This window comes from Rhinopithecus bieti, unplaced genomic scaffold, assembly GCF_001698545.2.
Source record: "Rhinopithecus bieti isolate Rb0 unplaced genomic scaffold, ASM169854v2 scaffold_2654, whole genome shotgun sequence".
NCBI classification, from domain to species: Eukaryota; Metazoa; Chordata; class Mammalia; order Primates; family Cercopithecidae; genus Rhinopithecus; species Rhinopithecus bieti.
In genome coordinates, this window is record NW_016804048.1 from 68,147 (window position 1) to 90,446 (window position 22,300).

The following is a 22,300-nucleotide window of genomic DNA, read 5'->3' on the forward strand; positions in this document are numbered from 1 at the left end:
AAAAAAAAAAAAAAAAAAAAAAATTATTCATTTAGAAATATGACCATAGAGCTATAAATACACTTCTTATGATGGTCATTTCAAGGATCCTTTGGAAAGATTCTGGTTAGGTGATCCATTTGGGTGAATCCCGAAAGTTTTCTGTGTTCTGACAGCTGCAGAAACTTTCACACTTTTCCTTCCATGTATGTGATATGTAGGAATGTGCGTGTCAGATCTTGTGTCCTTATCTTTGCACAATGGAATACCTGATCTCCTTTTAGAACCAAATAGAGAGAGGAAGGTTCCAGAGGACACTTTAACTATTATACTTTGGAGATATTATGAACTTTTTTGTCTTCTCTTTGTCACCCATCCCAATTATAGTGATGTTGAGGTCATTCAGTTAAAAAGTTTTGTAATGGTAATTACCTTTGGATTTAATCTTAGTAACTTTGGCGAACATGGTTCAGTACAAATGCATCAAAATAAAACATAACAGTGGTGTAATATGCATGTGCAGATAGGTAATACTAGTTAGTAAATAAAGTGAAAACTTTTTTTTTTTTTTTTTTTGGAGACAGGGTCTTGCTTTGTCACCTAGATAGGAGTCCAGTGGCATGAACATAGCTCACTGCAGCCTCGACTTCCTGGGCTCAGGAGATCCTCTTGCCTCAACCTCCCATGTAGCTGGGACCATAAGTGTGTGCCACTATACCTGGGTAATTTTATTTTTTTGTAGAGACGAGGCCTTACTATGTTGCCCAGGCTGGTCTTGAATTCCTGGACTCAAGCAATCCTCCTGCCTCAGCCTCCCAAAGTGCTGGGACTATAGGCATGAGCCATCACACCTGGCCTGAAAACTTTTTTTTTTTTTTTTTTTAAAGAAAAGGCATATGAGTATATTTAAACATAAAATGAAGGAAGTCAGAGTAACTGCAAAGTTTGTCTTTGTTTTTATTTCATTTACATAGATGTTGACCTACAGAGCCTGAGTTATTTTCTTCTTCTTTCTTTCTTCCCCTCCACCCCACGCCCGCCCCCCCGAGATGGAGTCTTGCTCTGTCGCCCAGGCTGGAGTGCAGTGGCACCGTCTTGGCTCACTGCAACCTCCACCTCCCCCTCCCGAGTTCAAGCAATTCTCCTACCTCAGCCACCTGAGCAGCTGGGATTACAGGCGCACACCACCACTGCTGGCTAATTTTTTGTATTTTTAGTAGAGACGGGGTTTCACCATGTTGGCCAGGCTGGTCTCGAACTCCTGACCTCGTGATCCTCCCACCTTGGCCTCCCAAAGTGCTGGGATTACAGACATGAGCCACCGTCCCTGGCCCAAGAGTTATTTTTGAAATACAGGTGATAGATATCCCCTGAGTCATCCATATCCTTTCTCCCTAGTCTACTTTGTTTTCAGTTACATATATTGCTTTCTAGATGGCTGGCTAAAATTAGAAATACAGTCTTAAGGTTGTGAAATCATTTCTCTTTGCAAAACAAATTGCCTGTTCTAGAATTGACCTGTGACTTGACCTCTTCAGTACTGTAGTTGAAGCTAATTGATAGTCTTTTACAGTAGTTATTAACAAATAGTTAAAAGGTAGTACAGGAAGGAAGGAAATGCTCTGACACTACTTTCTTTTTCGAACTCAGCTTATTCTTTTGTGAAACTGTTAATCATGAATGAAACAAAACCATGGGGAACTGGCATATGAAGAGGCAGATCAGTGGAGCAGAATAGAAAATCAATAAATTGACCCAAATAAGTAAACTCAAGGTTGCATTTCATATCAGCATGGAGGAAAGTGAGTGGATTATTCATTAAAAGTGGTGAACCTGGGAGGCGGAGCTTGCAGTGAGCTGAGATGCGGCCACTGCACTCCAGCCTGGGCGACAGAGCGAGACTCCGTCTCAAAAAAAAAAAAAAAAAAAGTGGCTAACTGGGAGGGAAAACTTTGGATCTGTCACTTATATCAGATAAATTCCAGGTGGATCAAGGATTTATAATTTAAAATGAAGGCTTTAAAATTGTATAAGAAAACGGGGGGGTGTTTAATATAATCTTAGTATACATTCTAACTGCTGATAATTAATTTGTAAGAACAGCATATCCAACTGGAGATATAAAACTTGTACAATAAGTAAAACACAGCATGTTTAAAGTGCATGTATAAAGTGCACTTCCAGGGAGCAAAGGTAAATTTAGGAAAACCCTGGCAATTAGCCTCACTTCCTTCATTTTTATATTTAAACACACACAGGCCTTTTAAAGTTTGACACAAAAGTCATTTAAAATTACAAAATTGACTACATTCTTAAAATGTGCAAAGAATAATATATGAAAGCAAACACTGTTCCATTGGGGAAATATTTGCAGCAAGTATAATAGAATAAACGTATTCCTTCAATATTTAAAGACATTCTAGCAAAAAAAGGAACATTTACATAACTTTTAAACAAAAGATGCTCATCTGTACTCATAACAATATATTAAAACCAAAATAAGACCAAAATGAGTTACTATACTTAATTTTAAATGTAAAAGTTGTCAAAGAAAATAAAATTTAAAAACACGTTGCCTGGGCGTGGTGGCTCACACCTATAGTCCCACTTTGGGAGGCTGAGGTTGGAGGATTGCTTGAGCCCAGGAGTTCAAGAATAGCCTGGGCAACATGGTGAGACCCTGTCTCTACAAAAAAGTTTAAAAATTAGCTAGACGTGGTGGCATACTCAGGAGACTGAGAGGGAGGATGGCTTGAACCGTGGAGTTTGAGGCTGTAGTGAGCTTTGATTGTTCCACTACACTCTAGTCTGGGTGACAGAAGGAAACCCCATCTCTTAAAAAATAATAAAATAAAAAACTAGATTAATGAGGATATATGTAAATGGACACTTCTTGCATTTCTAAAGGGAGAAATGCACAATTGATACAAGTAATGTGGGTAAAGACATATGTATAGTCATTGCAGTAGTATATGTAATACTAAAAGCTTTTCCATTATTTAGGAGCTCAATAAATAGACTGTTAGAGCCATAAAAGAGAAAACTATGTAGCTAATAAAATAAACATTGAGGCTGGGCATGGTGGCTTATGCCTGTAATCCTAGCACTTTGGGAGGCCAAGGCAGGTGGATCATCTGACGTCATGAGTTCGAGACCAGCCTGGCCAGCATGGTGAGATCCCCGTCTCTACTAAAAGTACAAAAATTAGCCAAGCGTGGTGATGGGTGACTGTAATCCCAGCTCTTCAGGAGGCTGAGGCGGGAGAATCACTTGAACCCAGGAGGTGGAGGTTGCAGTGAGCCGAGATCGCGCCACTGCACTCCAGCCTGGATGACAAGAGTGGGACTCCATCTCATAAATAAATAAATAATAAATAAATAAATAAATAAATAAATATTGAGGCAACACTACATCTACAGATATGGAAAGACATCTGAGATAGATCTAAAAGCAACACTCAGACTGATAGAAAAAAAGGATTTTTTTTTGACTGGGCGCGGTGACTCACGCCCGTCATGCCAGCACTTTGGGAGGCCAAAGTGGGTGGATCACGAGGTCAGGAGTTCAAAACCAGCCTGACCAACATGGTGAAACACCGTCTCTACTAAAAATACAAAAATTAACCAGGCATGGTGGCATGTCCTGTGATCCCAGCTACTCAGGAGGCTGAGTTGAGACAGGAGAATCGCTTGAACCTGGCAGGCAGAGGTTGCAGTGAGCCAAGATCATGCCATTGCACTCCAGCCTAGGTGACAGAGCGAGACTCCGTCTCAAAAAAAAAAAAAAAAAAAAAAAGATATTTTGCATATGTGTTTGTATATGCCTAGGATATTTTTGGAAGCTTATCGACAAACTGGCACCACAGCTGTCACTAAGGAAGGGAATATTTTGGTGGTGATTCGGGATGGCAGGAGACTCAGTTTTCACTGTATACTGTAGTTTTATGAATTTGTATATATGCTTGCATGTAGACATTCATGTGCTTATCAATTTATTCATCCAACAAATATTTATCAAGCTCTGCTTATGCTAGGTGCTGGAGACACCTAGCTGGAGCAACGAATGAGATGGCAAAGCCCCTATTGTTGTAGAACTTAACATTCTGAGAGTGACAAGACACTGAGTAATTACATAAGTAAATATCAATATGTAATGTGTCATATAGAGGTAAGTACTATGGTGGAAAAATAAAGTATAGTAAATTAGGAAGTGCTGATACAGGGTGGTAGATATCTCTGCCGCCGTGTCGACTGAGCAGACTTGAAGGAAACGGGAATAAGACACGTAGGATATCTGGGGGAGGATTCCAGGCAGAGGAGACTTGAAGGACAAAGGCCATGAAGTAGAAATTTGGTTGGCATGGGTTGAAGAACAGCAAAGAGATCAGTGTGAATGTAGAGAAATGAAGTAGGGAGAGACTGACAGGTGACAAGGTCAGAAAGAGGACTGCAGATGATACAGGGCTTTGTAAACCCTCATTAAGGACTCAAGCTAACTGAGATGTGATGCCAGTTGGAGAGTTTTGAAGAGGACTCCTCCATGTAGTGGGATCACTCTGAGTGCTGTGTGAAGGATAAACCAGTTGGGTTTACTGATATAATGTAATTCACTTATGTAATTGCAAATTTTCTAGTAGCAACATTTTAATAGTATGAAGAGACAGGTGAAATGTATTTTAATGATGGATTTTATTGAACCCAAACATTATTAAAACATTATACAGACATTTACTAAAACTTACCATCCGGCCAGGTGTGGTGGCTCATGCCTGTAATCCCAGCACTTAGGGACGCCAAGGCAGGTGGATCACTTGAGGTCAGGAGTTCGAGACCAGCCTGGCCAACATTGCAAAACCCCATCTCTACTAAAAATACAAAACAGTGCCGGGTGCGGTCGCCATGCCTGTAATCCCAGCACTTTGGGAGACTGAGGCGGGCGGATCAGGAGGTCAGGAGATTGAGATCATCCTGGCTAACACAGTGAAACCCCGTCTCTATTAAAAATACAAAAAATTAGCCGGGCATGGTGGCGGGCACCTGTAGTCCCAGCTACTCGGGAGGCTGAGAGAGGAGAATGGCGTGAACCCGGGAGGTGGAGCTTGCAGTGAGCCCAGATCGCGCCACTGCACTCCAGCCTGGGTGACAGAGCAAGACTCCGTCTCAAAAAAAAAAAAAAAAAAGCCAAGCGTGATGGCGGGCACCTGTAGTCCCAGCTACTCAGGAGGCTGAGGCAGGAGAATTCCTTGAACCCAGGAAGTGGAAGTTGTAGTGAGCTGAGATCGCACCACTGCACTTTAGCTTGGCTGACAGAGTGAGACTGTCTTTAAAAAAAAAAAAAAAAAAAAAATGTTGCCAGGCTTGGTGGCTCACGCCTGTAATCCCAGCACTTTAGGAGGCCAAGGTGGGTGGATCACGAGGTCAGGAGTTCGAGACCAGCCTGGCCAACATAGCAAAAACTCTGTCTCTGTAAAAACTAGCTGGGCGTGGTGGCGGGCCCCTGTAATCCCAGCTACTCGGGAGACTGAGGCAGGAGAATTGCTCAAACCCAGGAGATGGAGGTTGCAATGAGCTGAGATCGCACCACTACACTCCAGCCTGGGTGACAGAGCAAGACTCCATCTCTCCTTAGAGAGAAAATAAAATTAAAAAGTTAAAAACATTATCAGCCAACATATCAATATAAACATTAGTCAGATGTTTTATAGTTTTTCGTGCTAAGTCTTCAAAATCTGATGTGTATTTTATAACTAGAGCACATCTCAGTTTAGATGCTAAATTTTCAACAATTGAAGTGAAATATAGCCCTATCAAAATGATAAAGTTGTGTTTAATGGGAAAATACTTCATTTGCTTTAGTTTTTAAATATGTTAATTAAAATTAAATAAACTTAAAATCCAGGTCTGACCACATTTCAAGTGCTCAAGTAGCCACCTGTGTCTAGCGACTACTGTATTAGAGAGCATGGAAATAGAGTTGTGGGGTAGGGTGGGCAGCAGCATGGAGCTGCATCTGGAAGCTATTGCAGTAATTCAAGCCAAGATGTTGTCCTGGACCAGAGTGATAGCAGAGGAGAAGGTGAGAAGTGGTTGTATTCAAGCTGTATTTTAAAGATCCAGCTTGCAGGATTTATGAATGAATTGAGCGTGGGATATCAGAGAAATCAAGGTCTCAACGGTAATCTTTTCAGTCTGAGCAGTTGAAGAGTTTTCATTTACTGAGATGAAGAAGGAGGTTTCTGGGTGGGGTGGGGGCAGTCCAGAGTTAGATTTTGGATATGTTAAGTTTGGATATGATGTGTCATATGAGATACATATGACACATCAAATGGAGATAATGAGAAGATAGTGGATATGTAAATCCAAAGTTGGAGGGATAAATTTAATCCGGAGAAATATGCACCAGAGTCATCAGCATATTTAAAGCCAGGAGACTAAGATGGGATCATCTCATGAGGAAGGGCTCACAGCCGAGAGGTTGGAGGACCGAGCTAAGGGGCTCCCAAATGTTTAGAGAGAAAGGAGCCAGCAACTAAGGCTGAGAAGGAGCGGCCAGTAGATTGGGAGGAGAACCAGGAGAAAATGGTGACTTGGATGTCAAGTGGAGAAAGTGTTTCTAAAGAAAGTGTTTCTAAAGTGTGATTTTAAAAAGTGTCAGAGTATGGCCGGGCCGCGGTGGCTTAAGCCTGTAATCCCAGCGCTTTGGGAGGCCGAGACGGGCGGATCACGAGGTCAGAAGATCGAGACCATCCTGGCTAACATGGTGAAACCCCGTCTCTACTAAAAAATACAAAAAACTAGCCGGGTGAGGTGGCGGGTGCCTGTAGTCCCAGCTACTCGGGAGGCTGAGGCAGGAGAATGGCGTAAACCCGGGAGGCGGAGCTTGCAGTGAGCTGAGATCCGGCCACTGCACTCCAGCCCGGGCGACAGAGCGAGACTCCGTCTCAAAAAAAAAAAAAAAAAAGTGTCAGAGTACATGGAAGGTTAAAATAAATTGAAGGCCAAGAATTTCAGTGGAATTGTGGGGGAAAATTGGGAAGAGAGGGTTCAAAAGAAACAGATATGGAAGAAGTGGAAACAGCAAATGCTGGCAGATTTTGTGAGTAGTTTTGCTGTAGAGGGCAACAAATTAGTTGGTAACTGGAGGACTGTGGATGGTCAAGAAAAGTTGGTTTGTTTTTTGTTTTTGAGGTGGAAGAAATTATGCATGTTTATGTACTGATGTGAATGATCTGGCAGAGAGGGAAAGATTGTGATGATGCAGGAGACTTAAAAGGAACAGTAGCTGAAGGGATGTTTTTTAGACAAGAAGATGAACTACCTGTATTTTTTTTTAAGAGCCAGTTGAGGTGACAGAAGAGGAAAAGCAGAGGATGGTATAATCTATAATTAGCATCTTACTAATTAATATGAACTCGCCCATGTTACATTTTTCCATCATTTTATTAAGGTATAATTGGGACTTCAGCAAACACATACACCACCACAATCTAGGTCATTTTAACTTACTTATGCTGGGTGTGGTGGCTTATGCCTGTAATCCCAGTGCTTTGGCAAGGTGGGAGGATGGCTTCAGCTCAAGAGTTTGAGACCAGCCCGGGCAATATAGTGAGACCCCCTACCTACAAAAAAATAAAAATTAAAAAAAAATAGCTGGGCATGGTGGTGCACACCAGTTGTTCCAGCTCATTGGAAAGCTGAGGCAGGAGGATAACTTGAGCCAGGAGTTTGAGGCCGCGGTGAACTCTGATAGTGTCACTGCTCTCCAGGCTGAATGATAGAGCAAGAATCCTGTCTCAAAACAAACCAGAAACTTTTATTTTAGGTTATAGGTTAGCTTGTCCTGTGAAGTTGGACCCTGTATATATGGTCTATACCATTGCTTCTACTTTAAGACATTTATAAACCCACAAAAAAGATGTATTCTTTCCTATAGTAAGTTACCAATTTGGTTCTTGTAGGAGGATGTGATGTAGGCTTGGGTGAAGACGGTTTTTCCTAAAGCTAATTCAAGCAAAGAAAGTTTTTTTCAGAAAGTCTATGCCATGGAAAAAAATTTATATAAGCATCATGTAAACTAACCACAATTATGTAACTGGATTTTTTTTTCATTTTAATTGGACATATTGAAGGTGATTAATTGTAACTGGAACCCCCTAAAGAATTATGAGTGGAAAAAAAATCTATGGTGTCTAGACAATTCTAGTGGAAAACAAAAATATTACTCAATAAATTGAAATAATATTTGAGCCAAAATCTTGTGCCTGAGCCAACATCTGGCATAAGTTTTTAGTTCTGTTTCTTAGCCACTTCCCTAGGTGATTGATCTCATTTAGTTAATTGAGGGAATTGCCAGAACCAAAATCCAGGCAACTTTAAAAATTGTTGTTTTTAATACACTGAGTCCCAGGAATCAGCTTCTGGACAGTGTCAAGCTCCTATTGCCAAGGAGCTATGAACTTAGGCCACGCACTTAGGAAAAACTGTTTAGACTTTATTTACTTCTCTCAGCCTGGCTGAAATTTTGGTTGACTGAATCTTTATAATCTATTTAAAGGTGTCTTTTTGAGTCAAAATATATATATATATTTCTGCTGCTGAACTTAGTTGATTTGATGAAAGTAAGTTTTGTCTAAACATGTGGCTTTTATTTCTGGGTATTGCAGCTATTGGAATTCTAATGGAGTCCTTTTAACTACTTTTAAAGCAAATTTCATTTTTACTACTTATGAGACAATCATTTCTAGATCTTCAACTTGTTTTAGTAGCTATGGCTGATTCATTCTCTCTGTCTTTCAGAATGATAGTAACCTATTTATTTATTTATTTATTTATTTATTTATTTATAAGACGGAGTCTCGCTTTGTCACCCAGCCTGGAGTACAGTGGTGCGATCTTGGCTCACTGCAACCTCCACCTCCCAGGTTCAAGCGATTCTCCTGCCTCAGCCTCCTAAGTAGTTGGGATTACAGACACACACCACCACACCTGGCTAATTTTTGTATTTTTAGTAGAGACGGGGTTTCACCATGTTGATCAGGCTGGTCTCAAACTCCTGGCCTCGTGATCCTCCTGCCTTGGCCTGCCAAAGAGCTGGGATTACAAGCGTGAGCCACCACACCTGGCGACAGTAGCTTTTAAAATTATAAAACACGTGCATGCATGTTCATAAAATGTTTTTTTCAAATAATAAAAAGTATAAAACAATGCTTTCTCCGTGCTACTCATCAGAGCTAACCACTATTAAATTTGTGGTTTCTCTTGGCAGACTTTTATGAATATATAAAAAAAATGTGAAAATATACGTATATGTAGTTTTCAGGTAAATGTAATCGTGTTCTTTTATAATAGGACATTTTTCCATGGCAATACATGCTTGTATTTTTAGGGACTATATAATATTCCATCATGCACATGTACTAGAAGATGTTTAAACACTTAAATTGTTTGTAGGCCTTAGCTTTTCTCCACCGTGCTCCAATCCCAGGACACGTACAATTGTTCTTATCTGCCTAGTTTATTATATTTCCACCAGAGGAATTGCTAGTCAGAGGGTATGCCCGTTGTCAATCATGATGTCACAGAAGCCAGACATTAGCTTACCACTTAGGCAACAGAGGGTATTTGTTGAGATGGAAAAAAGCTTTAAAATTTGTAGAATTATAGGCCGGGCATGGTGGCTTACGCCTGTAATCCAGCACTTTGGGAGGACGAGGCAGGCGGATCATGAGGTCAGGAGATCAAGAAACCCCGTCTCTACTAAAAATCCAAAACAATAGCTGGGCGTGGTGGTGGGCACCTGTAGTCCCAGCTACTGGGGAGGCTGAGGGAGAAGAATGGTGTGAACCCGGGAGGCAGAGCTTGCAGTGAGCCGAGGTCGCACCACTGCACTCCAGCCTGAGGGACAGAGTGAGACTCCGTCTCAAAAAAAAAAAGTGTAGAATTCTTTTTAAAGTATTTATGTAGAATTTTGTATTCTAACACATGGTCAGTTTATTCCTTTCTAATTAAAATCAACACATCAACACATCATCAGAACCTCCAGAAAGGTTCTACAGTATTCCCTTCACTAACAGAGTATGTTAGTCCCTTGAGTGCAGGGAACAATGTTGCTTGTTCACTGAATATCCTAATGCTTAGCCTTAGTTCTTGACATAGATTAGTAGGTGCCAAGTCAATATTTTTAAAATGTGCCTTTTTTGCCACATCCTTACCAACTCAGTGCATTATCAGACTTGTTAATTTTTTATCAGTCTAGTATGCAAAAAAAATTTTTTTTTTTTTTTTTTTTTTTTGAGACAGAGTCTTACTCTGTCACCCAGGCTGGAGTGCAATGGCATGATTTTGGCTCACTGCAACCTCTGCCTCCCAAGTTCAAGCAATTCTCTTGCCTCAGCCCCCCAAGTAGCTGGGATTACAGGCACATGCCACCATGCCCAGCTAATTTTGTATTTTAGTAGAGATGGGGTTTCACCATGTTGGCCAGGCTGGTCTTGAACTCTTGACCTTGTGATCCGCCCACCTTGGCCTCCCAGAGTGCTGGGGTTACAGGTGTGAGCCACCGCGCCTGGCCCAAAAGTTAGTTTTTTAATTATTAAAATCAAGCATCTTTTCATGTGATCAATGGCATCTGTATTTCTTCATATACCGGATCTATTTTTATATTGGGATATTGCCTTTTTCTTATTAATTCATAACAGTAGGTTAAATAAACAAAATTTTTTTAAGAATGGTAATCAAATGACCTGTGCATTGCACATTTGTTTACCAGCCTGACGTTTGTCTTGTAAATATATTAAGTCTTGCTATAGAGAAAGTTTTGATTTTTAAGTAGTCAGATCCATCAGTCTTTTCACTTAAGATATCTGAATTCTGTAACACGGTGAGGAGGGCCTTCCTCATTCCAGGATTATAAAAATATTATTGTATTTTTTCTTAAGTTTTAATTTTATGTTTAAATATTTGATTTTCTGAAATTTGTTTTGTTCAGTGTGATAAATTGAAATCTAAAATTTCTTTTATCCAAATGGATAGTCTCTTGTCTCAACATCATTGGTTTGAAATACTACCTTTATCACGTACAAAACTTTCGTATATAGGTGAAATTATTTCTGGACTGTAAATTTTTGTTTTGTCAATTTATTGTTCTTTTTTCTTTTTTTGAGACAGTCTTGCTCTTTTGCCCAGGCTGGAGTGCAGTGGCGCTATCTCGGCTCTCTGCAACCTCCACCTCCTCGGTTCAAGTGATTTTCATGCCTCAGTCTCCCAAGTAGCTGGGATTATGGGTGTGCACCACCACGCCTGGCTAACTTTTGTATTTTTAGTAGAGACAGCGTTTCGCCATGTTGGCCAGGCTGGTTTCGAACTCTTGACCTCAGGTGATCTGCCCTGCTTGGCTTCCCAAAGTGCTGGGATTACAGGCGTGAGCCACTGTCCGGCCACATTTTGTTTTAAGAAAATCAGTTGCACAATTGCAAGGTAGGGAAACTTTATTTGATAATACCAGTTCAGTCATGTTAAAAGCGAAATAAACAAAGGACCTGCTGTTTAAATTGATTTCAAACTCAGTATGAGTTATGATCTTGGTTGGAAAAATAACAAGGGTTGTAATTTAAGCTGTATTGCAGGAAGTTTGGCATCCAGATTAGGAAAGGTAATACTTTCAATCTTGGCTGATCAAACGGTTTTTATCATTTGTGCACCTGTTTTGTTCCAAGGACTAAACTAGGTGCTAGGATACAAAGCTGAGAGACGTAGCCCATTTATAATAGAATTACAAGTAAGTGATAACAGGTTTTATGAGAAGCCAGAAGAGGAATATCCAGAATTTAGACCACAGGGGATGGGACAGCTTTTAAGAAGGAGGAGATGCATAGAGCAGAGGCTTTGGAGGTGGAGATATCGGCTTCACTACCATGGGACCTTGTATTTAATTTCAATCTCAATTTCTTAATATATAAAATAGGGTCATTAATAATCTATTTCACACTGTTATCCTAAGCATCGATGAGGAAAAAAGTATACACACATACATATATACATACACATAAAATGTGTGTGTGTGTGTGTGTGTGTATATACTTTTTTCCTCATCGATGCTTAGGACAAGAGTGTGTGTGTGTGCGCGCGCGCATATATATGTGTATATATACACTTTATATGTGTGTGTATATTTATATGTACATACATGTATGTGTGTATATTTATATGTACATACATATATGTATGTATATATAGGAAACCTCTGGAACAGACTCTGGGGACATAATAATTGCTCAGAAAATGGTGTGGAAGCCATCCATTTTGAAGTGCTAGTAGGTAGGAGTTGGCTCAGTAGAGAAGGGCCTTCTCAACAGATGGAAAGGTGTATGCCAAAGCCAGTTAGTTGAATTGCAGCCTCTCTGGAAATGTAAAGTATTTAATCTGTTGGATTGCGGGGTACATGTGGAGGGAGCAACTGAAGATGAAGCTGTGAAAGGAGGCAGGGGTGAGATGTCCACTGCGAGCTTTTGTGCCATGTTGAGGAGTCTGAGAGGCTTTTAGGAAGTGTTGTGGAGTCCTTAAAAACCATAATTAGGGGAGTATTCAAAGCAATTTTGCCAGTTGAAAGACTGGTTTGTTATAGATGCATGGAGTGGCTAGGAAAGCTGTTAGAGGTAGGATATCTAGTAAGAGCGATGGTGCTCAGCCCTAGCCGCACATTGGAACTGTCTGGAGAATGTTTAATGGCCCAATGCCCAGGTTCACCCCAGATCAATTATATCGGCAGCTCTAGGATCCTAGGCATTGGTATTGTTCATTGTTCCCCAGGCGATTCCATTGGACAGCCAGTATTGTCAGTCAACTGAGTTAGAGGGTAACTGTATTCAAACCAGATATGAAGTTGCAAATTAAATGAGTGCCAGCAGCATAGTGCAGGGATCCCCAATCGGGCCACCAGGTACCAGTCCGTGACCTGTTAGGAACTGGGCCACACAGCAGGAAGTGAGTGGCAGGCAGGCAAGCCAGTGAGTGAGCAAAGCTTCATCTGTATTTACAACCACTCCCCATCGCTCACATCACCGCCTGAGCTCCGCCTCCTGTCAGATCAGCAGCGGCATTAGATCATCATAGGAGCACAAACCCTATTGTGAACTGTGCATGTGAGGGATCTAAATTGCACACTTCTTATGAGAATCTAATGCCTGATGATCTGTCACTGTCTCCATCCCTCCCCGATGGAACTTTCTAGTAGCAGGAAAACAAGCCCAAGGCTCCCACTGATTCCGCATTGTGATGATTTGTATAACTAATTCATTATATACTACAATGTAATAATAATAGAAATAAAGTGCACGATAAATGTAATGTTCTTGAATCATTGCAAAACCATACCTCCCTTCACCCCCGTCTGTGGAGAAACTGTCTTCCACGAAACCAGTCCCTGGTGCTAAAAAGGTTGGGGACTGCTGGCATAAAGGAACTAGAATAAGGAAATAACAAATACGGTGGTCAGTTGAATGAGGAGGAGATGGAGTGAAGATCTGAAGATTATTTCTAGATTGGATCATTGGGTGGATTCAATGATCATATACGAGGGCTCAGTCATATATCAAGAGTGAGAACAGGAAGTAGAAGCAGATTTGGGTACTTGGACTTGCTGAGTGGATACAATAAATATAATTTGATTTTATTTGTGGAATTAGGGGGAAAATGAACTCTACAAAAACTGAAGGGAAAGGGCCAATGGAATAGTTGAAAGTTCAGGAGACAGAGTAGATAATTAATGGGTGAGATCCCTGAAGAGGCAGAAAGTGCAGAGCAGAGATGAAAGAAGCCATTTTGGGCCAGGCACGGTGGGTCACGCCTGTAATCCCAGAACTTTGAGAGGCTGAGGCAGGCGGATTACCCAAGGTCAGGAGTTCGAGACCAGCCTGGCCAATATGGTGAAACCCCGTCTTTACTAAAACTCAAAAATTAGCCGGGCATGATGGCGGGTGCCTGGAATCCCAGCTACCCAGGAGGCTGAGATGGGAGAACCACTTGAACCTGGGAGGCAGAGGTTGCAGTGAGCCAAGATCGCGCCACTGAACTCCAGCCTCGGCAACAGAGTGAGACTCTCAAAAAAAGAAAAAGAAAAAGAAAAAAGAAGTCATTTGGGCTGGGTGCCATGGCTCAAGTCTTTAATCCCAGCACTTTGGGAGGCTAAGGGGGAGAACTGCTTGAAGCGCAGGAGTTTGAGACCAGGCTGGGCAACATGGCAAGACCCCATCTCTACAAAATAAAAAAAAATTAGCCAGGTGTGGTGACGCATGCCTGTGGTGTCAGCCACTTTGGAGGCTGAGGTAGGAGGATCACTTGAGCCCTGGAGTTTGAGGCTATAGTGACCTGTCATTGCATCACTGCCCTCTAGCCTGGGTGTCAGAGAGAGACCCCCATCTCAAAAAAAAAAAAAATAGTAAGGGGATTAAAGAGTGTGGTCAAGTTTTGGAAGACGGGGGTCATCTGAGGAAGGCAACTAAGAAGGAAATGTCTTTGTTGTCCAAACCTTAAATGTTGTTTGTCCCCGGGTTTTAGTGTTGGCCTTTCACATACTTCCTGGATGATCTCCTTTGATATATTTTGTTACACTGTTATCTTCTAAGAGAAGCATTGATAAGCTGAAGTTTGTCGGGGGAATTAAGTAGTTGATGTTATAGTTCAGAAAATAATAGGTTGGCTTTTCCTTCAGGGGGGAGTTTTCTTGGTAGCAGTTTGCTATGTTAATGTGAAATTTAAAGTACTGAGATCACTTGAAAACACGGTACAGATCCCACTGTTTCTAGTATTAATAACTAGTTAGCACCATGTTTTTTCTCTAGTATTATAAAACCCTAAAGCATTATCAATTTGACAGTTTGAAAATATGTTAGCTTTTAGTCTCGATGTTTTGTACTATAAAGAAATTTAAATAGTTATTTTACTTTTCATGTTATGTTTCATCATCAGATATATTATTTGTTCCGTCTTGTCTATTAAAGATCTCTTTCTCAATTCTGATATAAACTGTGATTTGCATTATATATTCTCTAAATATTTTTTCCTCTAAAAGACCAACTGAAAGTTTCTTAGTTAATTGTCAAATAATTGGAACTATTTATTTTATAGACTTTCAGTAAAATATAAGTAAGATTAGTTATGCAGCAAAGTTAATTGTATTCCTTACAACAAAGCAATAATTAGTATGGCTTTTCAGTAAGGTGTGTTTTGTTCATAATGTGCTTCCTAAGATATTTATAAATTACCTCAACAAAATGAATTAGGACCATGGGTGTATATAGCTAGAAAATGGCCTTGGTATTGCAGAATACTAACTTAATGTTTTGATATCATTTCAGGCAACATTTCATTTGTTGCATTTCCAGTTTCCAATACCAACTCACCTACAAAGATTTTACCAAAAACCTTAGGACCAATAAATGTGAATGTTGGACCCCAAATGGTAAGAAAATTATCAAATCTTAGAATTGAAACTTTGTTTAGCGAAGACTAATTTAAAGGATAATTGCATTAAATATGTTTGATCAGATATTCCAGTTAAACCAGGAGTGGTAGGTGTCTCACGCCTGTAATCCCAACACTTCGGGAAGCCGAGGCAGGTGGATCACTTGAGCCCAGGAGTTCAAGACCAGCCTGAGCAACATGGTGAAACCCTGTCTCAACAAAAAACAGCTGGGCACTGTGGCACATGCCTGAAGTCCCAGCTACTTGGAGGACTGAGGCGGGAGGATTGCTTGAGCCCAAGAGGTCAAGGTCACAGTGAACTGTGTTTGCACCACTGCACTCCAACCTGGGTGATAAAGCAAGACCCTGTCTCAAAAAGAAAAAAACAAAATTACAATTAATTTCAGTTATCTGAGTAACTTTTAAAAAACATTCTGTTTTTATCTGAGTGTATCTGGTCAAGTCTTGAGCTTGAGAAAAAGAAAGTCATTGTGCTCTTTAATATTTAATTTTCACATATTTGAATCTGTGGATTCTGGATGTGTAGTTTTAAGTCTTTTGCTCTCTGTATGAGGTTTCTCTTGTATTTAGTTGTTTAAATTGATTTGAAATGTATTATGCTTTGTGTCCTCCTCCTCTTTTCTTTTTCTTATAAAATAACCTTTACTGCTCTGAACTATGTAGTCTCACATAAATGGAATCTGAGACCCAACAGTTAATTTACATCTGGAGCTATTAATTTAAAACTCCTTTCATTAAAGGCTTCTGGAGAAAAAACAATATACCAATTTATTTTAATCTTTAGTGGTAGAAATAATGAATGAAAAATGGAAAACAACTGTTTCTGTAAAGTCATTCATTAATTATGCTAGAGCGTGAAGTGTGTAGCACTTTCAGCAGACTTATTTATAAACAAGGTTGCATTCCACTACTCTGAAACTAAGTCTAATTTAAATGGCCTTACCCACCATTAGTAAAAGTACTCAAACATTTAAGCAATAACTCTTTGTTACCAGTGTTTCCATCTTTTCATCTGTAGAGCAATAAGAATAAATTTCGCCCACAGTGTACTGTGGACTATGTTAAATGCAAAATTATTTAGATAAAAATATCTTTTAACATACCTAATGGTTTCAGAAAGTCTCTAAGACTTTAGGACACATTCTTGACATGACATTTTCCTTAGTTAGTTGAGGACTGTTTATCATCTGCAGAAATCAAGCTAAAGATCCAACACAATTTACTGTAAGTATGTGAAGAATGTAGTCTAGCTCCAAACCTCATGGAGATTTAAGCTCAAATAAGAGCCCTCATTTCAAGGTAGCTCAGGTTATATTTTCAGACATTTGCTAAGCATTTGCCCGTCCTCAGCCACTACTATACGTGCAAATGAGATAAACACTCAACTTTAAAATTTGCATTTTGAAATGTGATTATATTAGCACCAAAATTAAACATACTCAAATTTTTATGAGTCTTGCCCTTACAATACTCTTCTGTTTTGAGAGATTATTTTCTATTATTTTTTGTTTGTTTAATGCTGCTATACCCCAAGGTGAATTTATCCTTTGGAAGCATATATAATTTTTCTCCCATTGTCAGTTTGAACTAACATGCATGTTAGTCCTTACATGGTCCAGTTCTGTTAATAATAAGTAGTGATGTGTGGTACTAACTCAGTTACTGTAAATCTCAGGATCAGCAGAACAAAGGTCACAAGAAGGAGAGGAGATTTGGAACTCTACCTTCAACTGGGCCATCCCAAGTACTTAATTTGTCCACCTACTTCTGAGGTCCTTTTTTCAGTTCTGAGTTCTTTTTTTTTTTTTTTGAGACGGAGTCTCCCTCTGCCGCCCAGGCTGGAGTGCAGTGGCCGGATCTCAGCTCACTGCAAGCTCCGCCTCCCGGGTTTACGCCATTCTCCTGCCTCAGCCTCCCGAGTAGCTGGGACTACAGGCGCCCGCCACGTCGCCCGGCTAGTTTTTTGTATTTTTTAGTAGAGACGGGGTTTCACCGTGTTAGTCAGGATGGTCTCGATCTCCTAACCTCGTGATCCGCCCGTCTTGGCCTCCCAAAGTGCTGGGATTACAGGCTTGAGCCACCGCGCCCGGCCTTAGTTCTGAGTTCTTAGACAGGAATCAGAATTTCGTTTTTGGTTTCCTAATTGTTGTAAGACCCCATTGCTATCTCTTGAATGTGTCCCTCCAAAATTCATGTTGAAGCTTAATCCCTATTGTCATGGTATTAAGGGGTGGGACCTTTGGGGAAGTGATTAAGCTATGAGGGCTTCATTCTCATGGAGGGGATTAGTGACTTTATAAAAGAAGTTGAGGCTGGGTGCGGTGGCTCAGGCCAGTAATCCCAGCACTTTGGGAGGCCGAGGTGGGCAGGTCATGAGATCAAGAGACCGAGACCATCCTGGTCAACATGGTGAAACCCATCTCTACTAAAAATACAAAAATTGCTGAGTGTGGTGGCTCACGGCTATAATCCCAGCACTTGGGGAGGCCGAGCAGGTGGATCACGAGGTCAGGAGATCGAGACCATCCTGGCTAACACAGTGAAACCCCATCTCTACTAAAATACAAAAAATTAGCCGAGCATGGTGACACACATGTAGTCCTAGCTACTCGGGAGGCTAAGGCAGGAGAATCACTTGAACCCGGGAGGCAGAGGTTGCAGTGAGCAGAGATCGTGCCACTGTACTCCAGTCTGGGCAATAGAGCAAGACTCCGTCTAAAAAAATAATAATAATAAAATAAAAAACAAACAGTTGAAGGGAGCTCTTTGCCCCACTTCCTGTAGTGAAGACACTACAAGAAGGTACCATCTATGAAGCAGAGAGTGAGCCTTCACTAGACACCGAATTTGCTAGCTTGATCCTGGACTTCCCAGCCACCAGAACTTCAAGAAATACATTTCTATCGTTTATAAATTACCTATGCTAAGGTATTTTGTTATAGCAGACTAAGACAAAAATTAGTACCAAGAACTGGGGTGCTGCCATAACAAACACCTAAAACTGTGGAAATGGCTTTAGAACTGGGTAATGGGCAGAGGCTGGAAGAGTTCAGAGGAACAGCCTGGAAAAAGCCTCTTGAGATGAATGGACCATTAAGGGTGATTATGATGAGGAATCAGAAGAGGAGGAGAGCTGTAGAGAAAGACTCACTCTTCTTAGAGAGTACCTCCGTGGTCATAAACAGAATGTTGGCACAAATATGGATGGTAAAGGCCATTATAATGAGGTCCCAGACAGGAGTGAAGGACATGTTATTGGAAACTGGAGGAAAAGCCATCCTTGTTACAGAGTAGCAAAAGGCTGGGCGCAGTGGCTCATTCCTGTAATACCATCATTTTGTGAGGCCAAGGCAGAAGGATGTCTTGAGCCCAGGAGTTCAAGACCAGCCTGGGCAACATAGTGAGACTTCATCTCTACTAAAAAAAAACTAAAAATAAAAAATTAGCTAGGCCGGGTGCAGTGGTTCATACCTGTAATCCTAGCACTTTGGGAGGCCGAGGCTGGTGGATCACTTGAGGTCAGGAGTTCAAGACCAGCCTGGCCCACGTGGTGAAACCCTGTCTCTACTAAAAATACAAAAATTAGCCGGACATGGTGGTGGGTGCCTATAATCCCAACTACTTGGGAGGCTGAGGCAGGAAGATCACTTGAACCTGGGAGCCTGAGGTTGCAGTGAGCAAAGATTGCACCATTGCACTCCAGCCTGGGCAACAGAGCGAGACTGTCTCAGAAAACAAACAAACAAACAAAAACCCAGGCATGGTGGCACCTATAGTCCTTGCCACTCAGAAGACTAAGGAGAGAGGATCACTTGGGCCCAAGAGTCCAAGGCTGTAGTGACCCTGACAGAGGGGTCACTATAAGACGACCAAACAACAACCACCGAAAAAGTGGCAAGGGACTTCACTGAATTGTTTTCCTGTTTTAATGTTTTGTGGAAGGAGGAACTTAGGATCAGTGAAATTGGATAGTTGGCCAAAGAAATTTCTAAGCAAAGTGTTTAAGGATCAACGTGACTTCTCTTGGCTGTTTATAGTAAAATGTGAGAAGAGAGAAGTGAATTAAAGATGTAATTTATAATCAGAAGTGAAGATTTGGGAAATTCTCAGCTTGGCCATGTAAAGAATAAAAAAGCATGTTCTGGAGAGAACACCAAAAGAGTGGCCTAGTCACCTTTTCATAAAGAAGACTAGTGTGCATGGGTGGAAGCTTGGTGCTGTTCATCAAAACAATGGAAGAATAAAACCACAGCATTTCAGTGATTATCGGTGCTGCTCCTCCCATCACAGGCCCAGAGTGCCAAGACATGGGGGACAGAACTATCAAAAGAGGGGCTTCAGGCGCTAATGAAACCCTGGCAATCCCTTCCTGGCACTGTGTCAAGTCTGCTCCCCAAATTTTGGCGCAGTGCTCCTTAGCCATTCCAGGTGTGGCTCCGGTAGGCCCAAATATAGTGCAAGTATGTATGTGGCTGCTCCTCTAGAGGGCACAGGTGGTGAACCTTGGCATTGTCTGAGTGATGCCATCTCCAATGGGTACAGAGTGCACAAGCTGCGGGATATGATAACTTCCACCTAGATTTCAAAAGATGCCCTGGAGAGCCTTAACAGATCCTGGCAGAGAATTGCTACAGAGGTGAGGCCACCACTGGGAACCCTCGCCAGGGCAAAGCTTAGTGGAGCTGAGAGGGGCGGGGTCGCTCCCTGAGGCCCTAGTCTAGTAGACCTTCCAGCATGCAACTGCAGCCTGGGAGAGCCACATGCAGAAGACTCAAGCTCTAACCTGGGAGAACTGAGCATGGGCTGCCCCCAGTAAAGTCATGGGGATGGGGGCCCCTGGTACCCTGGGGGCCCAACTCCTGCTCCAGTGTGTCCAGAAGGCAGGATATCAAGTCAAAGATTATTCTGAAGCCTTAAAAGTTAATGTTTGCCCTGTTGGGTTTTGGATTGGTTGGGACCTATTATCCCTTTCTTCTTTTCTATTTTCTCCCTTTTGGAATGGGAATGCATGTTCTGTGCCTGTCCCATTTTTGTATTTTGGAAACAGGTTGGATTTCACAGACTCACAGCTGGAGGGGAATTTGCCTCAGGATGAATTGCACCTTTGAGTCTTACCCATATCTGATTTGGGGAAGGAGTTAGGACTTGTGAGACTATGGAATGAAATGAATGTATTTGCCTGTGAAATAGGAATGTTAGAGGGCCAGGAACTGAATGCTCTGGTCTGAATGGGTTCCTCCAAAATTCATGTTGAAACCTAATCCCTACTATGGTGGTATTAAGAGGCAGAGCCTTTGGGGAAGTGATGAAGTCATGAGGGCTTCACCCTCATGAATGGAATTAGTGCCCTTATAAAAGAGGTTGAAGGGAGCACCCTGGACCCTTTCTGCTATTAGGATGCAACCAGAAGGCATCATCTCTGAAGCAGAGAATAAACCCTCACCAGGCACTGAATCTGCCAGCACTTTAATTTTGGACCTCTCAGCAACCTCCAGAACAGTGAGCAATAAATTTCTATGGTTTGTAAATTACCCAGTTTTGTACTCCTTGCAGAAGACTTTAAAGAAAATTAGTTAATTACCCAGTCTAAGGTGGTTTGTTATAGTAGCCTGAATGGACTAAGACACCCAGTTAGCGCCATTATTGGTTCTCCTCTAACTCCCTCATCCATGATTTTTAAAAAAGTTTTTGTTTAGTTAAAGAATTCTTGGATAAAAACTCACCGATTTGCTTCTTAGCCTTCTGTTTCTGCTTGCCCTTTGAACTTCACGTGTCTTTTGGAAGCCAAATCTTAATGGTAGATAGAAATTTCAAAAGGCCCCATGAAAAGTTTTCATTTGTTTTCTGTAGTTATGAAAACTAGTTTAGCAGTACCTATTTCAGTTGAAGATACTTGCCCTTTTCTTACAGGCTCTCTTATGGTTATATGTTATAGATCTTATGATAATACAGTTGACCTTTGAACAATGCAAGGGATAAGGGCACAGCCCCTGTGCAGTCACAAATCCATGGATAGCTTTTGACTCCCCCAAAATTTAACTGTTAATACCTTCTTATTGACTAGAAGCCTTACTATAACATAAATAGTCAAATAACACATTTTATGTTATATTAATGTTATTTTGTATGTTAATATGTATTGTATACTGTATTCTTACAATAAAGTAAGCTAGGGAAAAAATATTACTAAGAAAATCATTAGAAAAATACATTTATAATTCATTAAGTGGAAGTGGATTATCATAAAAGTCTTCATCCTCGATGCCTTCACGTTGAGTAGGCTGCGGAGGAGAAAGAGGAGGAGTTGATCTGGCTGTCTCAGGGGTGGCAGAAGTGAAAGAAAATCCATGTATAAGTGGACCTGCCCAGTTCAAGCCCATGTTATTCAAGAGTCAACTGTATAAGATAATCTCATGACTGTCTTATTTTAGAAGAGTGAAAACTGCATGTTTCTTACAGTGAAAACCAAAATTCCATCAAATAGTGAAATCTCTTAATATACCACTTTATAATTTTGTAATTTTTTTCCCTTTGGAATACATATGCTCTCTTGGCTTTTTAAACTGTAGATGGCAGTAGCACATAAAATATGTTGATTGAAGGCAGGAAAATGTTCAGAATAATGTTCAATTGCTATCTGATTTTCCCAGTGTAACTAATTCTATTGTCAGAGAAACTACATAACATTTAAATTAAGGATGTCTGGATTTTTGGTAAGAGGACTCTGAAATTTAAAACTCCATTTTCCTTAGCATATCAAGTGAATATTAAAAGTATATTTTTACCTCCAACTTTAATACTTCAGTTTGGGATTTCAATTTTTTTTTTTTTTTTTTTTTTTT

General features: G+C 40.8%; 1 protein-coding gene across 11 annotated transcripts in view; it reads left to right on the forward strand.

Moving 5' to 3' along the window:
• TFDP2 (transcription factor Dp-2) overlaps positions 1 to 22,300 on the forward strand; it is an 84,852-nt gene that overhangs the window by 7,813 nt on the left and 54,739 nt on the right. For all 11 annotated transcript variants that reach the window (XM_017862524.1, XM_017862536.1, XM_017862529.1 and 8 more), the window contains exon 2: positions 15,332 to 15,435. In XM_017862524.1, coding sequence (XP_017718013.1) covers positions 15,332 to 15,435 — 104 coding nt within the window. The remainder of the gene's footprint in view (positions 1 to 15,331; positions 15,436 to 22,300) is intronic.